Consider the following 12,797-nt stretch of genomic DNA (forward strand, 5'->3'; position numbering starts at 1 on the left):
CTGTTGCTTATTGGATATGTGCTCGTGGGCTCGCACACGCAAACACATTTACCTTGCTTGCTTAATGCATGTATGCATCCGTTAAATGTAACGTCTTTTATGTACTATTTTAGTCACCAAGGCAGAAATATAAAAATGTATGTTACTGCAGTACACCTCAGCAGTGTACTGCTGCCACCACTATTGCATCTACTACGACTAGTTGTTTATTATTCATCCCCGTGGTGAAAGTGCCTATGCAGTTTAATCAGAAGGCATTGCATCATAATATCCCAAAACATCACAAATAAGCATACTCGTAGACATTCTGTACTTCACACCTTGCAGTAAATTCGATGTAGAAAACAGAACAAGGCTTCCCCAGACCAGCTGAGCATCCTTTATGCTATATTTTATTACAACCAATACAAATTAAATGCTAAATGGGTGTTGTATGTGTGTGTATGCGTGTTTGCGGCTGTGTGTGTTTGTGTGTGTGTCTGTGTGTGTTGTGTGTGGACCCCAGGTACCCCTCTCCTGGTTAGGAGCAGCAGTGATTCGATGCTCAGCCCCCCCATGGACACAGAGACCCCCCACCCTGAAGACTCCAACGCTACAGTAAGAGCAACACATGCACAAGCAAACATTCAAACAGACACGCATGCAGGCACGCACGCAGGCACGCACGCAGGCACGCACGCAGGCACGCACGCAGGCACGCACGCACACACACGCGCAAACAGACACACACCAACACTGATAAACACACATGCACGCACACGCAAATGCACACACACCCATATACACACTCACGCACTCATACACACACGCACTCGTATAGACACATACACACAAACAAACGCATATCCACACACACACACTTGCACACTCGCAAAAAAGAGACACATTCATCTGACTTTATTGATGAAGTTGAGGTAATTCCCATTGAGAGGAAACCCTGATGCTGCACTTTTAAGACTTGCTGCAACCATATTTCCTCACATTTGGCAGAACATGAACCTCTGTATTTGTCCATGTTCTGGTTTACTGTCTGTGCTGCAGCACAGTTGTTTGAAGACCTATGCGCATTTATGACTCATGTTATCACAGCCAACATGGACCAGATGCATCCCTGCTGACATGGGGGTGAATGAGTGAAGTGGGCGGGGACATTCCGCAGGCATCAGATAAACACTGCTTTGATCTGTTGACCAATCGGCTTCCATGGGTGCACGTCGCAGCAGCTGGATCTGTCCTCTGTTACGGGGATACGCCCTGTCACATCACACTGACCTCACCAAGACGGATTACTCCCCTCACCTCTCTGGCCCTCTTCCTCTCTGCCTCTCACTGTCCCCGCGGGGTCAGAGGTCAAACATCTCATGCTCATCACTCTTCCTTACTCCGTGTTTACCCCCAGTGTTGCCCGCTCCGTGTTCTTATAACATCAAACCGCTTCCTTATGAAACCAAACCAGTTTCTCAGTCGCCGTTTATCTTTCATCTTCCTTATTCCTTCCTTCTGGGCCTGTACCGCCTGTCCGTCTGTTACGTCTGTCTGTCTCTATAGCCCCTTTCACGCGGGGATTCCGCAAGGGGGCCGCAGCGAAGGCCTTTGTGTATTCACAGTGAACCAAACCGCGGTGGCTTGTTTCCGGCCCGGGGGTGTTGTTACACACAGCATGCTGGCTTTCGGGATGCAGAAGAGCTTTGACAGGCGTGACGGGAAACACAACCACGGCGACGTCTAGTGTTACCTATAACTTGCGCGTGGGGCGGCGACACGCTCGCTAGACAACAATGGATGGTGTACTGAGTGCTGTGCTCTTCCTAGCCTTGCACATCCTGCGAAAGCAAGCAAAGTCGCCGTCTTTCGAGATGCAAAGAATGTGGGATTCGTGCAAGAAACGTGCTTGTCTGCGATTAGCAAGACGTTGGAGGATAAATTATAGTGAGCAGTGGAATATAATTATAGGGAAGCAGTTTACGGCAGAAAGGCGCCTGGACCTTAGTCACCGTAGAAGGACACGTTAGCGTCGATTCAGCTCTGTGGCTGTCTCTGCTGCCGGCTTAACGGGGGATCATAAAATGACCCCCCTGATTTCGCCTCTGTGCGGTTTCCATAGAAAGCATGGCGGAATAGAGGCACAACAGTCCCGCCTCTGACGGGAAGTGTAGAAGGCGCTTATGTCTTCCTGTCTATGCGTCTCTCTATCCCTCTTCTCTGGATTCTCTGAGTCCGCTGTTCCCTTCAGACGGACAGACTAGGTATACACTCTTTTGCTCTTTTTTGGAGATGGTCAATATTTGTCTGGCGCTCCTTCTCGCCTGTGCTCACCTGATCTCACCTGGTCTCACCTGGACTTATGTGGTCTTAACGAGGCTTCAGTGGAGGCGTGTGCAGAGCGAGAAGGAGAACACGGTGGAGCCCGATCTGAACTGCAGACGACCCCGTCTGTCTGCTGGCGTGTGCGTTCCCAGCCGGTTCTCCGCTCTCCTGCCTCCGGATCTGATGCGAGACGCGCTGCTGTCCCTTATTCACCGTCTCAACCAGACGTTCCTTTCACTTGTCCTTTTCAAATCTCCCCGGAAAGACACAGAGCACTGTTTTCTTTCGGCCCTTTTTTCAGTGTCTATGCCGCTCCTTTCAGACATCACCCCTTTCTCCTCCACGTCCTGGTCCTATCTCCCTTTCTTTACTCTCTCTATTCAAATTGTGATCTTGTTGCGTTCAACCTTTTAATCCTGTTTACTTACACAGGCAGGCACTCACTCACGGACACGGAACCAGTCCCCATCGCTACGCTGTAGTCAAGTGTTGTTGATGTTAATTGTCATTTATTTTGGGAACTTGTTGGCGGTTGGTTTCTAAAGACATCCCTATAGGAGGACCACACAAATCCCTCAGTCACCGCTTGAGCCAGCCCTCGTCTGATTGGTTGGTTTAAATCCCACCGGGGTCCCGATCCGTTAAAACCAAGTCCCCCTTGGGTAATCTGTGTATTGGACAAACAACAGGTTAGGGACGTGGGAGAGGTCTTTCTGGACGAGCCGGGCATGGGGGAGATTGAGACGATGGCTCCCTGGGGGGTGGTTACCAGCTAGTGACCTCACGGAACAGTGTTTTGCAAAGGGAGGAAGGGAGTTGGAGAGCTGCTTTGTTTTACCAGGACAACACATATTTCTGTTCGAGACAGTTGGTTCCATGGAATGGTACCATCGGTTGCGTGGTACGATAACGCATGCAAATAATTTGTCATTTTCTATCGAGAACTATTTCTGATATTGTAATGTAGCACGCTTTTACACAAAGTGACTTGCATGTGATATATTCTATCTACCTCTTACACAAAGATGCCTACAGGTTACGCTAAAAATAATGGGGATCGAAACCAGAACCTTTGGGCTGGGAGTCAAAAAATGACTACTTTCCTTCCCAAAATCCCCTTGTTTAACAATCTCATTAAATGTGCTGTAGGTAAAGAGAGAAGAATTTTAGAAGCAAACAACCACGTAAAAAAATCCCCACAAATATTAAGTCTTAACTACAGCCCCTTTAATAATGTATTCATCAAGGCAGCTATTACGAGATCCATCCAGATTTTTTATCATTCTAGGGGCATAGAAGTTGGCCTATCTTTGAACTGTCTGCAGTATTGGGGAGGAGCTTAGCAGCAGGAAATGATGTCACGCCAACTGATCTATATTACAGCAGGTGGTGGCGGAGTCCCCTGTTCCTGTTGTCACAGGCGCATTATGGCTCACAGGTGCTTTCCCGCTCCTCTGTTAAACCCTGTGTCTCATCAGGGCGATATCTGTGACATGCAGCGGCCCACACGTAGAACACGCCGTCACGTCATCTAAACCTGATCCTTTGGCCAATGCCCGACTGCTACAAAACATGAACCATATAAGCTGTACACTGGGGCGTTCTCAGACCGGAGTGGAAGAACAGACACCCCAGTGCCCGTTGCAGAGCAGGTGGAACGCTGGTTTAATACGAGGAGGATCATGTGAACACTGGGCGCAGGGGGAAAGCTGCAATGTTTTATACCATTTTTTAAAAGGGAGAGAGCAGAGAAACCCGACAACCAATGCTAAGCTAAGGGACATTAAAGAGAAATCCAATCTACTGAAGCTAATCCAGCTAGCTGATGTTCATGCATGCTCACACACGCGCGCTGACCGAAGCAGACTCACAGCGAGGTGTGTCGCAAAAGACACACACGTGCGCTCCAGATGTGTGACTGATGGCCAGTGATATTTCATATTGACAGCCAGAGGACTGATGGTGATGTAGTGAAAACGGAGCTGAGATGTTGAAACACATGCACCACATTCCTCGGGTTTGTCTTACACACGGCTGACCAATAGATCAGCGATGGAGCCTGACGTAATTTCCTGTCGCTAAACCCCTCCCCTAGACTTATTGAAAACTGGTCGACTCATTATTGGGAATGTCTTCTTGCTACCTGATTATGTTTTGTGATCTCTCATCCTCATTCCCGTGCTGATGTCTAAAAGTTGTCCGTCCAGTTCATAGAGAGAACGTCAGGTTTACAAGTTTTTTTATATAGTTATTCAGCATCTTTCATTTGTGTGGGTTCGCAGATCTACAAGGTTTTAATTCTTTTTTTTGTGCTGACATCATCATTTGATTAATAAAGAGGTGGTACGAGCTGGAGGAAGGACAAGTGGGCCAAATTGGGATGAAAGGAGGAGGGGAAAGGAGAGGTAATTTCATGCAAACTATATTCTGAAAAAGGGAAAGAAATCCAGAGATGAGACGTCTTGGTCAGAAAACTCTCTCTGTCTCTGTCTCTGTCTCTTGCTCTCTCTGTCCCTGTCTCTGTCTCTGTTTCTCTCTGTCTGTCTCTCTCGCTCTTCCTTGCTTTGTCTCTCTCTCTCTCTCTCTCTAACCAGGTGTATTCTCTCTACCTGAGGACTGCAACAGTGCTTCACGACTTGTGACCCTCCATATATAAACACTGTTTGAATCCATCAGTCTTCCTGCCGTCTCCCTCGGTCCATTTTTCTCTCTTTAGGAAATCTTGGTCCATCGAGTGCTCTGCTCCACTCACTCAAAGACAGTTATTCCTCAAAAAAAGACCACAATTACACACACACACACACGCACACACGCACGCACACACACACACACACACACACACACACACACACACACACACACACACACACACACACACACACACACACACACACACACACACACACACACACACACACACACACACACACACACACACACAGGGGGCAGGGGCCCGAGGTTCAGATGGAGGTAATGGCTCTGGTAATTGTTGAAATTGTCACTTGGCCTTTTGGGGAGAGTGATGGCGCCAGGAGTAAGTACTGTTCAAGTACTCAGCCCTTGTCTTTCTCCTATCTCTATTTTAACACTTTTCTCCAAAACTGTCTCACAGCCCTCTCTCCCTCTTCCTCTCCCTCTCTGTAATTTGTATTTGAAAAATAAAAAGATTGACTGGTGAATGCTGATCTTCCATTTCATTTCAGGCCTTTCTTTTTATTTCCTTTGTCCAAGTTCTGTTTTGTTGTCGTATCGTCTTTCCTCTCCTCCCCCATTCTATCCCCTCCTCTCCATCCCTCCTCTTTCTTAAGTAGTAGCAGTTATAAGGTATTCTTCTGAGAGTTTACTGTACTGTTGTGGTTCTACTGGGACTCATCTGGAACCACAGGACTTATTGATCAGCTTACACCTGGGGAGGTGTGTGTGCATGTCTGTGTGCTTATTTTTTTTTTAAGTCTCTTTTATACATATTACGCACATATCTTTGCCTATTCTTATTTAAAACGTTTTTAAACTCCTTTTATATGGTATTACCGTCCTTTACTTCTACTTTGACACCCACATTTTGCATGCAGGATTAATAAAGTTCTGTATTATATTTCTTAATGATGTTACCTTTATGTCTGATATTTCAACTTGGATTTGCAAGAGTTGAGTTGAACACACAAAGGCACGCACACACACAAAAACACACGCACACATGCACACACACACGCTCGCTCACACGCTCGCACACACACACACACACACACACACACACACACACACACACACACACACACACACACACACACACACACACACACACACACACACACACACACACACACACACACACACACACACACACACATACACACACACAAACCAAGGAACAAACAGTACAGTATGTAACAAGTGTGCAGTAAATGTACAACAAAGAGCTTTGTCCCTCATCCCTAATTACACGCCATTAATCGGGGTCCCTGCTCCTGCATCTCTCACACACAAACATTCAATTTGATAATCATGCACATTCACATACACTGGCAAGTATTCCTAAATACACCAGCCCACTTAATCATGCCTTCTATAGCAGCACTTTCTGGGCACACTTAGTGTGATTGGTTACTCACTAATTAGTAATATCACTAATAGTTCCCTTTTGATCCGCAATGTGCAATAATTAAAATTGGCCTGAAATGAATAGAGGCTTGCTACCCATTTATTCCAAGCATCGTTATTCAAAGGTAAGACCATTTATCAATGATGGAAAACACCACTTAGACATTTCTCCAGCTTTTGGTGTGGAGTCCTTTGCGGGGCTGAGGCAATCGATTCAGCTGTGCTAGACTAGGGGGATGCTAGGCTAGAGGCATGCTAGGCTATAGGTATCCTAGGCTATAGGAATGCTAGCTTAGAGGCATGATAGGCTAAGAAGTTCTTAGGCTTATGCTAGGCTAGGGGTGTGCGTGGCTTGAGGGATGTTAGGCTAGAGTGATGCTGGGCTAGAGGGAAGCTAAGATATAGGAATGCTAGGCTAGGAGGATGCTTGGCAAGAGGGATGCTTGGCTAGAGGGCCACCATGCTAGGGTTGATGCTAGACTACAGTGATGCTCGGCTTAATTGATGCTAGGCAATGAGGATGCTTCAAGTCCTAGTAGTGGATGATATAGTTTTATTTTGTTATGCATAGGTTATGTTTTTTGTTGCTGGACCAAACCAATAATGACCAGAAACAATGCATTTAGTAACCAGTTCTGCTCCTCTCTTACCTTCTCCCCTTCTCTTTTCTCGTCACTCCCCTCTCCCCTTCTCTCCCCTTCGCTCCCCTTCGCTCCCCTTCACTGCGCTCCCCCTCTCCTCTCTATCATTGTCTTGTTGTTATTTCTTGGTCCCTAGAACTGACAGGTGGTGTGGGTCGTATGTCAGTAGGGTGGGAGCTCAAAGGTCAAAGGTTATGCTAGAAGTCCATTAGTGCCCACTGCTAGCCTTGACCCTCTGTGTGACCTGTGTGTGTGTGTGCGTGTGTGTTCGTGTGCAAGTGTGTTTGTGTGGTGTAAGAGTCCATTACAGACTGCTGGGATCCTTCAACCCCGTGTTCTCTAGTTTATTCAAACTGGCCTATTTCACACACACACACACACACACACACACACACACACACACACACACACACACACACACACACACACACACACACACACACACACACACACACACACACTGATGATGTCATGTATGTTAGACACTGTTTCTTGGTGATGATTGGATGATGTGTCACCAGGTTATAGGTGGGCAGGAAGTGTTGGGGGAGCTGACCTCTCTGAGTCCGACAATTAACCACAATGAACGGACTAACACACACACACACACACACACACACACACACACACACACACACACACACACACACACACACACACACACACACACACACACACACACACACACACACACACACACTCTCTCTCTTTAAAAATAAACAGACAGACATCCATCTCTCTCTTTCTCTCTCAATCTCTCTGTCTCTCTGTCTTTATCATATTGCACTTGTTAACGCTCAAGTTGTTTCAATCCATTCATCAACCAATTAATCTGTCCTTCCATATTCACTCCTTCATCCATCCATCCATCCATAACTTCATCAGTGGGAGGACTCGATCAGGAACTTAATTACTTTTTCTCTCTCTTTTTTAATCACACACACATTAAGACATACAAGGCTCTCTCTCTCTCCCCCTCTTTTTTCTTTCTCTTTCTCTCTCTCTCTCGCTCTCGCTCTCTTTCTCTCTCTTTCTCTTTCTCTCTAAGCACATTCATTACATTTGTTTTAATAACCATTTCGGTCCCGGAAGGTTAAAAATACTTCAAATATATCTTCTCTCTCTGCACCGTGAGTACCGAACACTGAGGATGTTTCATTCCATATTCTTAGATGTTTATGTTGTATGTCCTTTGGTTAATGGATCCAGTGTTTGATGTAACATCTTCATCATGTTATCCGTGTGTTGCCGTCAGTGGTATAAAATCAGAAGATATGTCCTTAATGTTACATGCAGGTAATATTTCATGTATTTAATGACATGTTATTAACGCTACCTGTACGTAACATGTGTGTCCTACAGGGCTCCAGCTTGGTTGTAGAGAGCAGTGGAGCGTTGGAGCGGTCAGCCAGCAAACTCTCCTTCAACAGCAGGTAAAGCATCTTCATCACTGTGTGTGTGTGTGTGTGTGTGTGTGTGTCTGTGGTTGGCGTGTGTGTGTGTGTTTTGGAGAACTTCACTAGGAGTGCAGGTCATGATGGATATAGGACTATAGGAAGATTGATTGTGGTAGAGGAAGATGGTTGATGGATGGTTGAGATGGATGGAGATATGGAGTGCGAGAGAGAGATAGAGAGGGAGAGAAGGAGGTGTGAAACTATTAAGGACAGATTGATGTCAAGCACATGAAGCCCCACCTCTGTACAACACACTGTGACCTGTCTCCCTAGCAACCAGCAGTAACCATGAGCCAGGTCACTCATGCCCACTATTACCATGCACCCATATGCAATAACATGCAGACACTGACACATATGCACTTAATGATACGGCCACATCCACTTACACAAACACACACACAAATTTCCTTGCACACACTGATACATGCACTTGCATACAAACACACACTCATACACACACGCTCACATTAACATTCTAAGGCAGCATATCACTGAGAATCAGGAGCGAAAATAGCTTTGTGGGCACGTACACTAACCAACACATCCGTTCACACAAATCATCATTGGGAGCACTTTTACTGCAGTCATGCGCAGTATTTCTCTGATCGCGAGAGCAATAATAAAGCCTGTGAGAAAAACAAGATTCATTGAGCGCTCACATAAAGTTAAGCAGCAATCGATGTCCGGTGCACACAAATTATATGTTTTTGCATCTTGCTTGGATATTTTTCCTTCCAGCAAGGTAGTTATCTTTTTGGGATTAAGTGGCTGGAGTCAGCCATGGCCATCGCATCCCTGAATGTGATTGGGGCCATCGTGTCCCTAAACTTGATTGGGTAATCTAACCTTTCCCATTTAACATTGAGGGTGCACTCACACTAGGCCATCTGGCCGTGGCCGTTTTCACACCTAACCGTGCTCAAATCTGCCAGTGTGAGTGTGGCCAGTCTGGCCAGGCCAGGCCAATTTGGCCACTTGGGAGAGGTGTGCTGCTACGGTACGGGCCGCTACGGTACAGATGCTAATGAGCCGACACGCGCACACGCACGGCTACGCAACCTGAGCTGGATGACGTATAGTCCATGCGACGACCACGGACATAATAAAGGCGACGAGCCTTCTTTCCCATTAAACGGTAAACATCTATCCAAATAAGCAACAGACTCAGCATAGTGCGAACTGTGTTCTCTGTGTTTTTGTCCATTGTTGTTTGAACTCTGACTGGCGGCAGACTTTATTATGGTCCATGCAGCGGACGCTTGGTGATGACATGTTACTTACGACGTGATGACGTATGTACAAGAGCCTACCGTGGCCAGGCCACGGTTGCAAAGGCCAACGGCCACGGCCAGATGGCCTAGTGTGAGTGCACCCTAACTCACCTGAGTTCCCGTGGAAACTCCTCATGTGGGGAGCTTTACATTTTATTCATATTTTTTGTACTATTATATATAAATACAGATTTACAAATATAGCGACTGCCCTGATTTATTAGACGATCACTGTCTTATCGCTACACTAAATAATTACATAACGCTGGCTACAGCGAGGCAGTGTAGTCTTAATTCCTGAATTTCCTGGTCAGTTGATAATACTTTATACTCAAGTAAACATGTATTTATTTGGATATATTATCTAACTGATCTGATTCACTCATTCATACATACATACCATCTACCAGTGCTATGAACACATAAGTTAATTATCTAAATTACAATAATATAAGTTCATTATAAATTACAAACATTGCAAATGATCGGTGGTGCATTTACTTAACAACATTGGATCCCGCAAGAGCTTTTCACCGATAGCCATTAATGGCAGTATCCCTTTCCACCGGTAAACAAATGTTTGTGCGCCACCCTCAGGCGCACAAAAGTCTCAGTTTGCTTGGCTGACCCTAAAAAAACAAACATAAATAGGTATACATAGATAATGTAATCTTGTGAGCGAGTAAATTGAAATTGTTATTGGTGACCATGGTGTTTAACACCAGCTACGTCCATGCAAAATATAGCAACGTATCATTAAGTTGCAAAAACGCTTGAAAAGTGGCACAGGTCTTTAAGCTTGATTATTTGCATTAACATGATGAATCTATAAAAAGCAATATGGCACAAAATATTTCTGAAAACTTTAATATAACTTCACTTACATTTGAACGTGTACCGCTTTCCCTCTGCCATTTTGATATCCTGCGCAGCTTGTGAACGCAGAGGATTGTGGGTATTTTGTGTTCGTCGAGGATCCAGCGATGCATCCTTGAAAAATCTCGGAATTCTCAAAAACGAAGGACGCCAAAAGTGCGCGAATTTCCGAGTGTTCTCAACATTGAAGGAGTGCTTGTCATGTTCTATGATGTAGCGTCCTTAAAAAGGCGGCCGTTGAGCATGCTTCCTTCACATTGGGAAACAGCCATAGATACATGTATACTTGAGCAATAACATACAAGCAAGTACATTGCATTTGTACATGCAAATTCACTTTTCTACACCCATACACACACTCTCACATCCTCTTTCTCACATACATGAACACACTATTCAATTTGATCTCAATGTCCTAAAGGAAATATATAGGAGGGAAAAAACATTTCATTATTCTATTCCACCTATCCTGCATGGAATATATTTACCCCTCACACACACACACACACACACACACACACACACACACACACACACACACACACACACACACACACACACACACACACAGTGGTGAGTAATGTAAGGGTGATGTAATAGCTTTCTGTGGGTAAACGATCCTTGAAATTGCAGAAAGTCCAAAATGAGTATGTTAGCACAGCCATACACCATACATAGTGGACCACTAAGTCAGAAGTCAAATTAGCATGTGTGTGTGGTGGGGCGTTCGTGTGTGTGATAATATTTTCTGAATGTTTTTTATTGCCTTCATCTTTTTTTGTGTGCATGTGTTAGGGTATGTGTGTATGTTTTTGTGTATTTCTGTTGGCACATGTGTGTGCATTTGTCAAAGTGTCTGTGTGTATTTGTGTGTGTGTGTGTGTGTGTGTGTTTTCATAAATACTGTACACCTTTTATTGCCATCATCTTTTTCTGTGTGTGTGTGTGCGTGTGTGCGTGTGCGTGTGACTGGCAGAGACTTTTAGCTATTCAGAGTGAGTGAAAGCCAAACCTCACCTATAAATCCAGTAATAGCTGATCATAATTTAACCACATTACGCTCGTTACCTTTGAATCAAAAAGGCCTTTTTTTCCATCAAGGAAACACATTGGCTGTATAATAATTGCATTATTGAAATTGCCTTGCCAGCATTTTGTGTGTGTGGGAGGAATGGGGTCCATCATCTCACACCGGGCCCCTTCAGAAGCATACAGGTTAAAAGGTAAATGGTTTGTGGTGAATGACACCATCAAACACACCCCAGGTGATCTGCTGCTGCTGGTGCTGGTGTGCTGCTACTAAAAATATACTGTTGACTTCCTTCTCAATTCATTCCTCAAAACACAGCTCAGTGATGGCTCTTTATCTATTTTAGTCAACTCAGCCCTCGCTCTCGTCACTTCACTTTGTCTTTCTTTATTTCTCTTTCTGTCTTTCCCTCTTTTGCCTTTCTCTTTCATCTTTTTTACTTTCCCTCCTTCCCTTTCTTCCTCCTTCTCTCTATTTCTCTCTTGTTCGATTTCTGACTGTCCATTTAACCAACCAACAATCAAAAGAGCTGGTTGGTATATCACTGTGTGAACCCCCCAGTGTTACGGCGCCAAGTGCTAGCCTAGCGACTTTAATTAACATTCAGTCCGAGTCTGAAGCACCCTTAGAGAATTAGGGTCAAACGGACCATGAAGTAATGTGAGCATCAGACCCCGGCTGCTGTCTTGAGATCCTCGGCGCCCTCTAAGGAACACCTTGTTTTAAGCATGTTACCAGCAGCCCAGTCAGCATAGTGCCGGATAATGGTTCTGTGGTTTATAGTCTGTGGCACCTGCAGGACTCGGATGGAAGGATGGATCGATGGAGGGGGGGATGGATGAGAGAGGGATGGTTGGATGCAGGGAGGGAGGGATGAAGGGAGGGAGGGAGGGAGGGAGGGAAGGATGGATGGATGGATGAATAGATAGATAGTTGGAAGGATGAAGGGAGTGAGGTGAGGGAGGGATGGATGAAGGGGTGGATGAATCGATTGATGGAGGGAGGGAGGGGGGAGGGAGAGAGGAGGTGGTGGGTGGATGGATTGAGGGAGGGAGGGAGGGAGGGAGGGTGGAGCTCGGGGATGGATGGATGGGTTGATGGAGGAACGGAT

The 12,797-nt window shown here is 45.5% G+C and overlaps 1 protein-coding gene across 4 annotated transcripts in view; it reads left to right on the top strand.

The window, feature by feature from the left end:
* The window catches only part of LOC132448851 (partitioning defective 3 homolog B-like), a 135,212-nt gene that overhangs the window by 51,310 nt on the left and 71,105 nt on the right, over positions 1-12,797 (top strand). For all 4 annotated transcript variants that reach the window (XM_060040398.1, XM_060040397.1, XM_060040399.1 and 1 more), the window contains 2 exons: positions 506-597; positions 8,412-8,482. In XM_060040398.1, the coding sequence (XP_059896381.1) occupies positions 506-597; positions 8,412-8,482 (163 nt within the window). The remainder of the gene's footprint in view (positions 1-505; positions 598-8,411; positions 8,483-12,797) is intronic.

The sequence above is a fragment of the Gadus macrocephalus genome, chromosome 20 (genome assembly GCF_031168955.1).
Source record: "Gadus macrocephalus chromosome 20, ASM3116895v1".
NCBI lineage: Eukaryota > Metazoa > Chordata > Actinopteri > Gadiformes > Gadidae > Gadus > Gadus macrocephalus.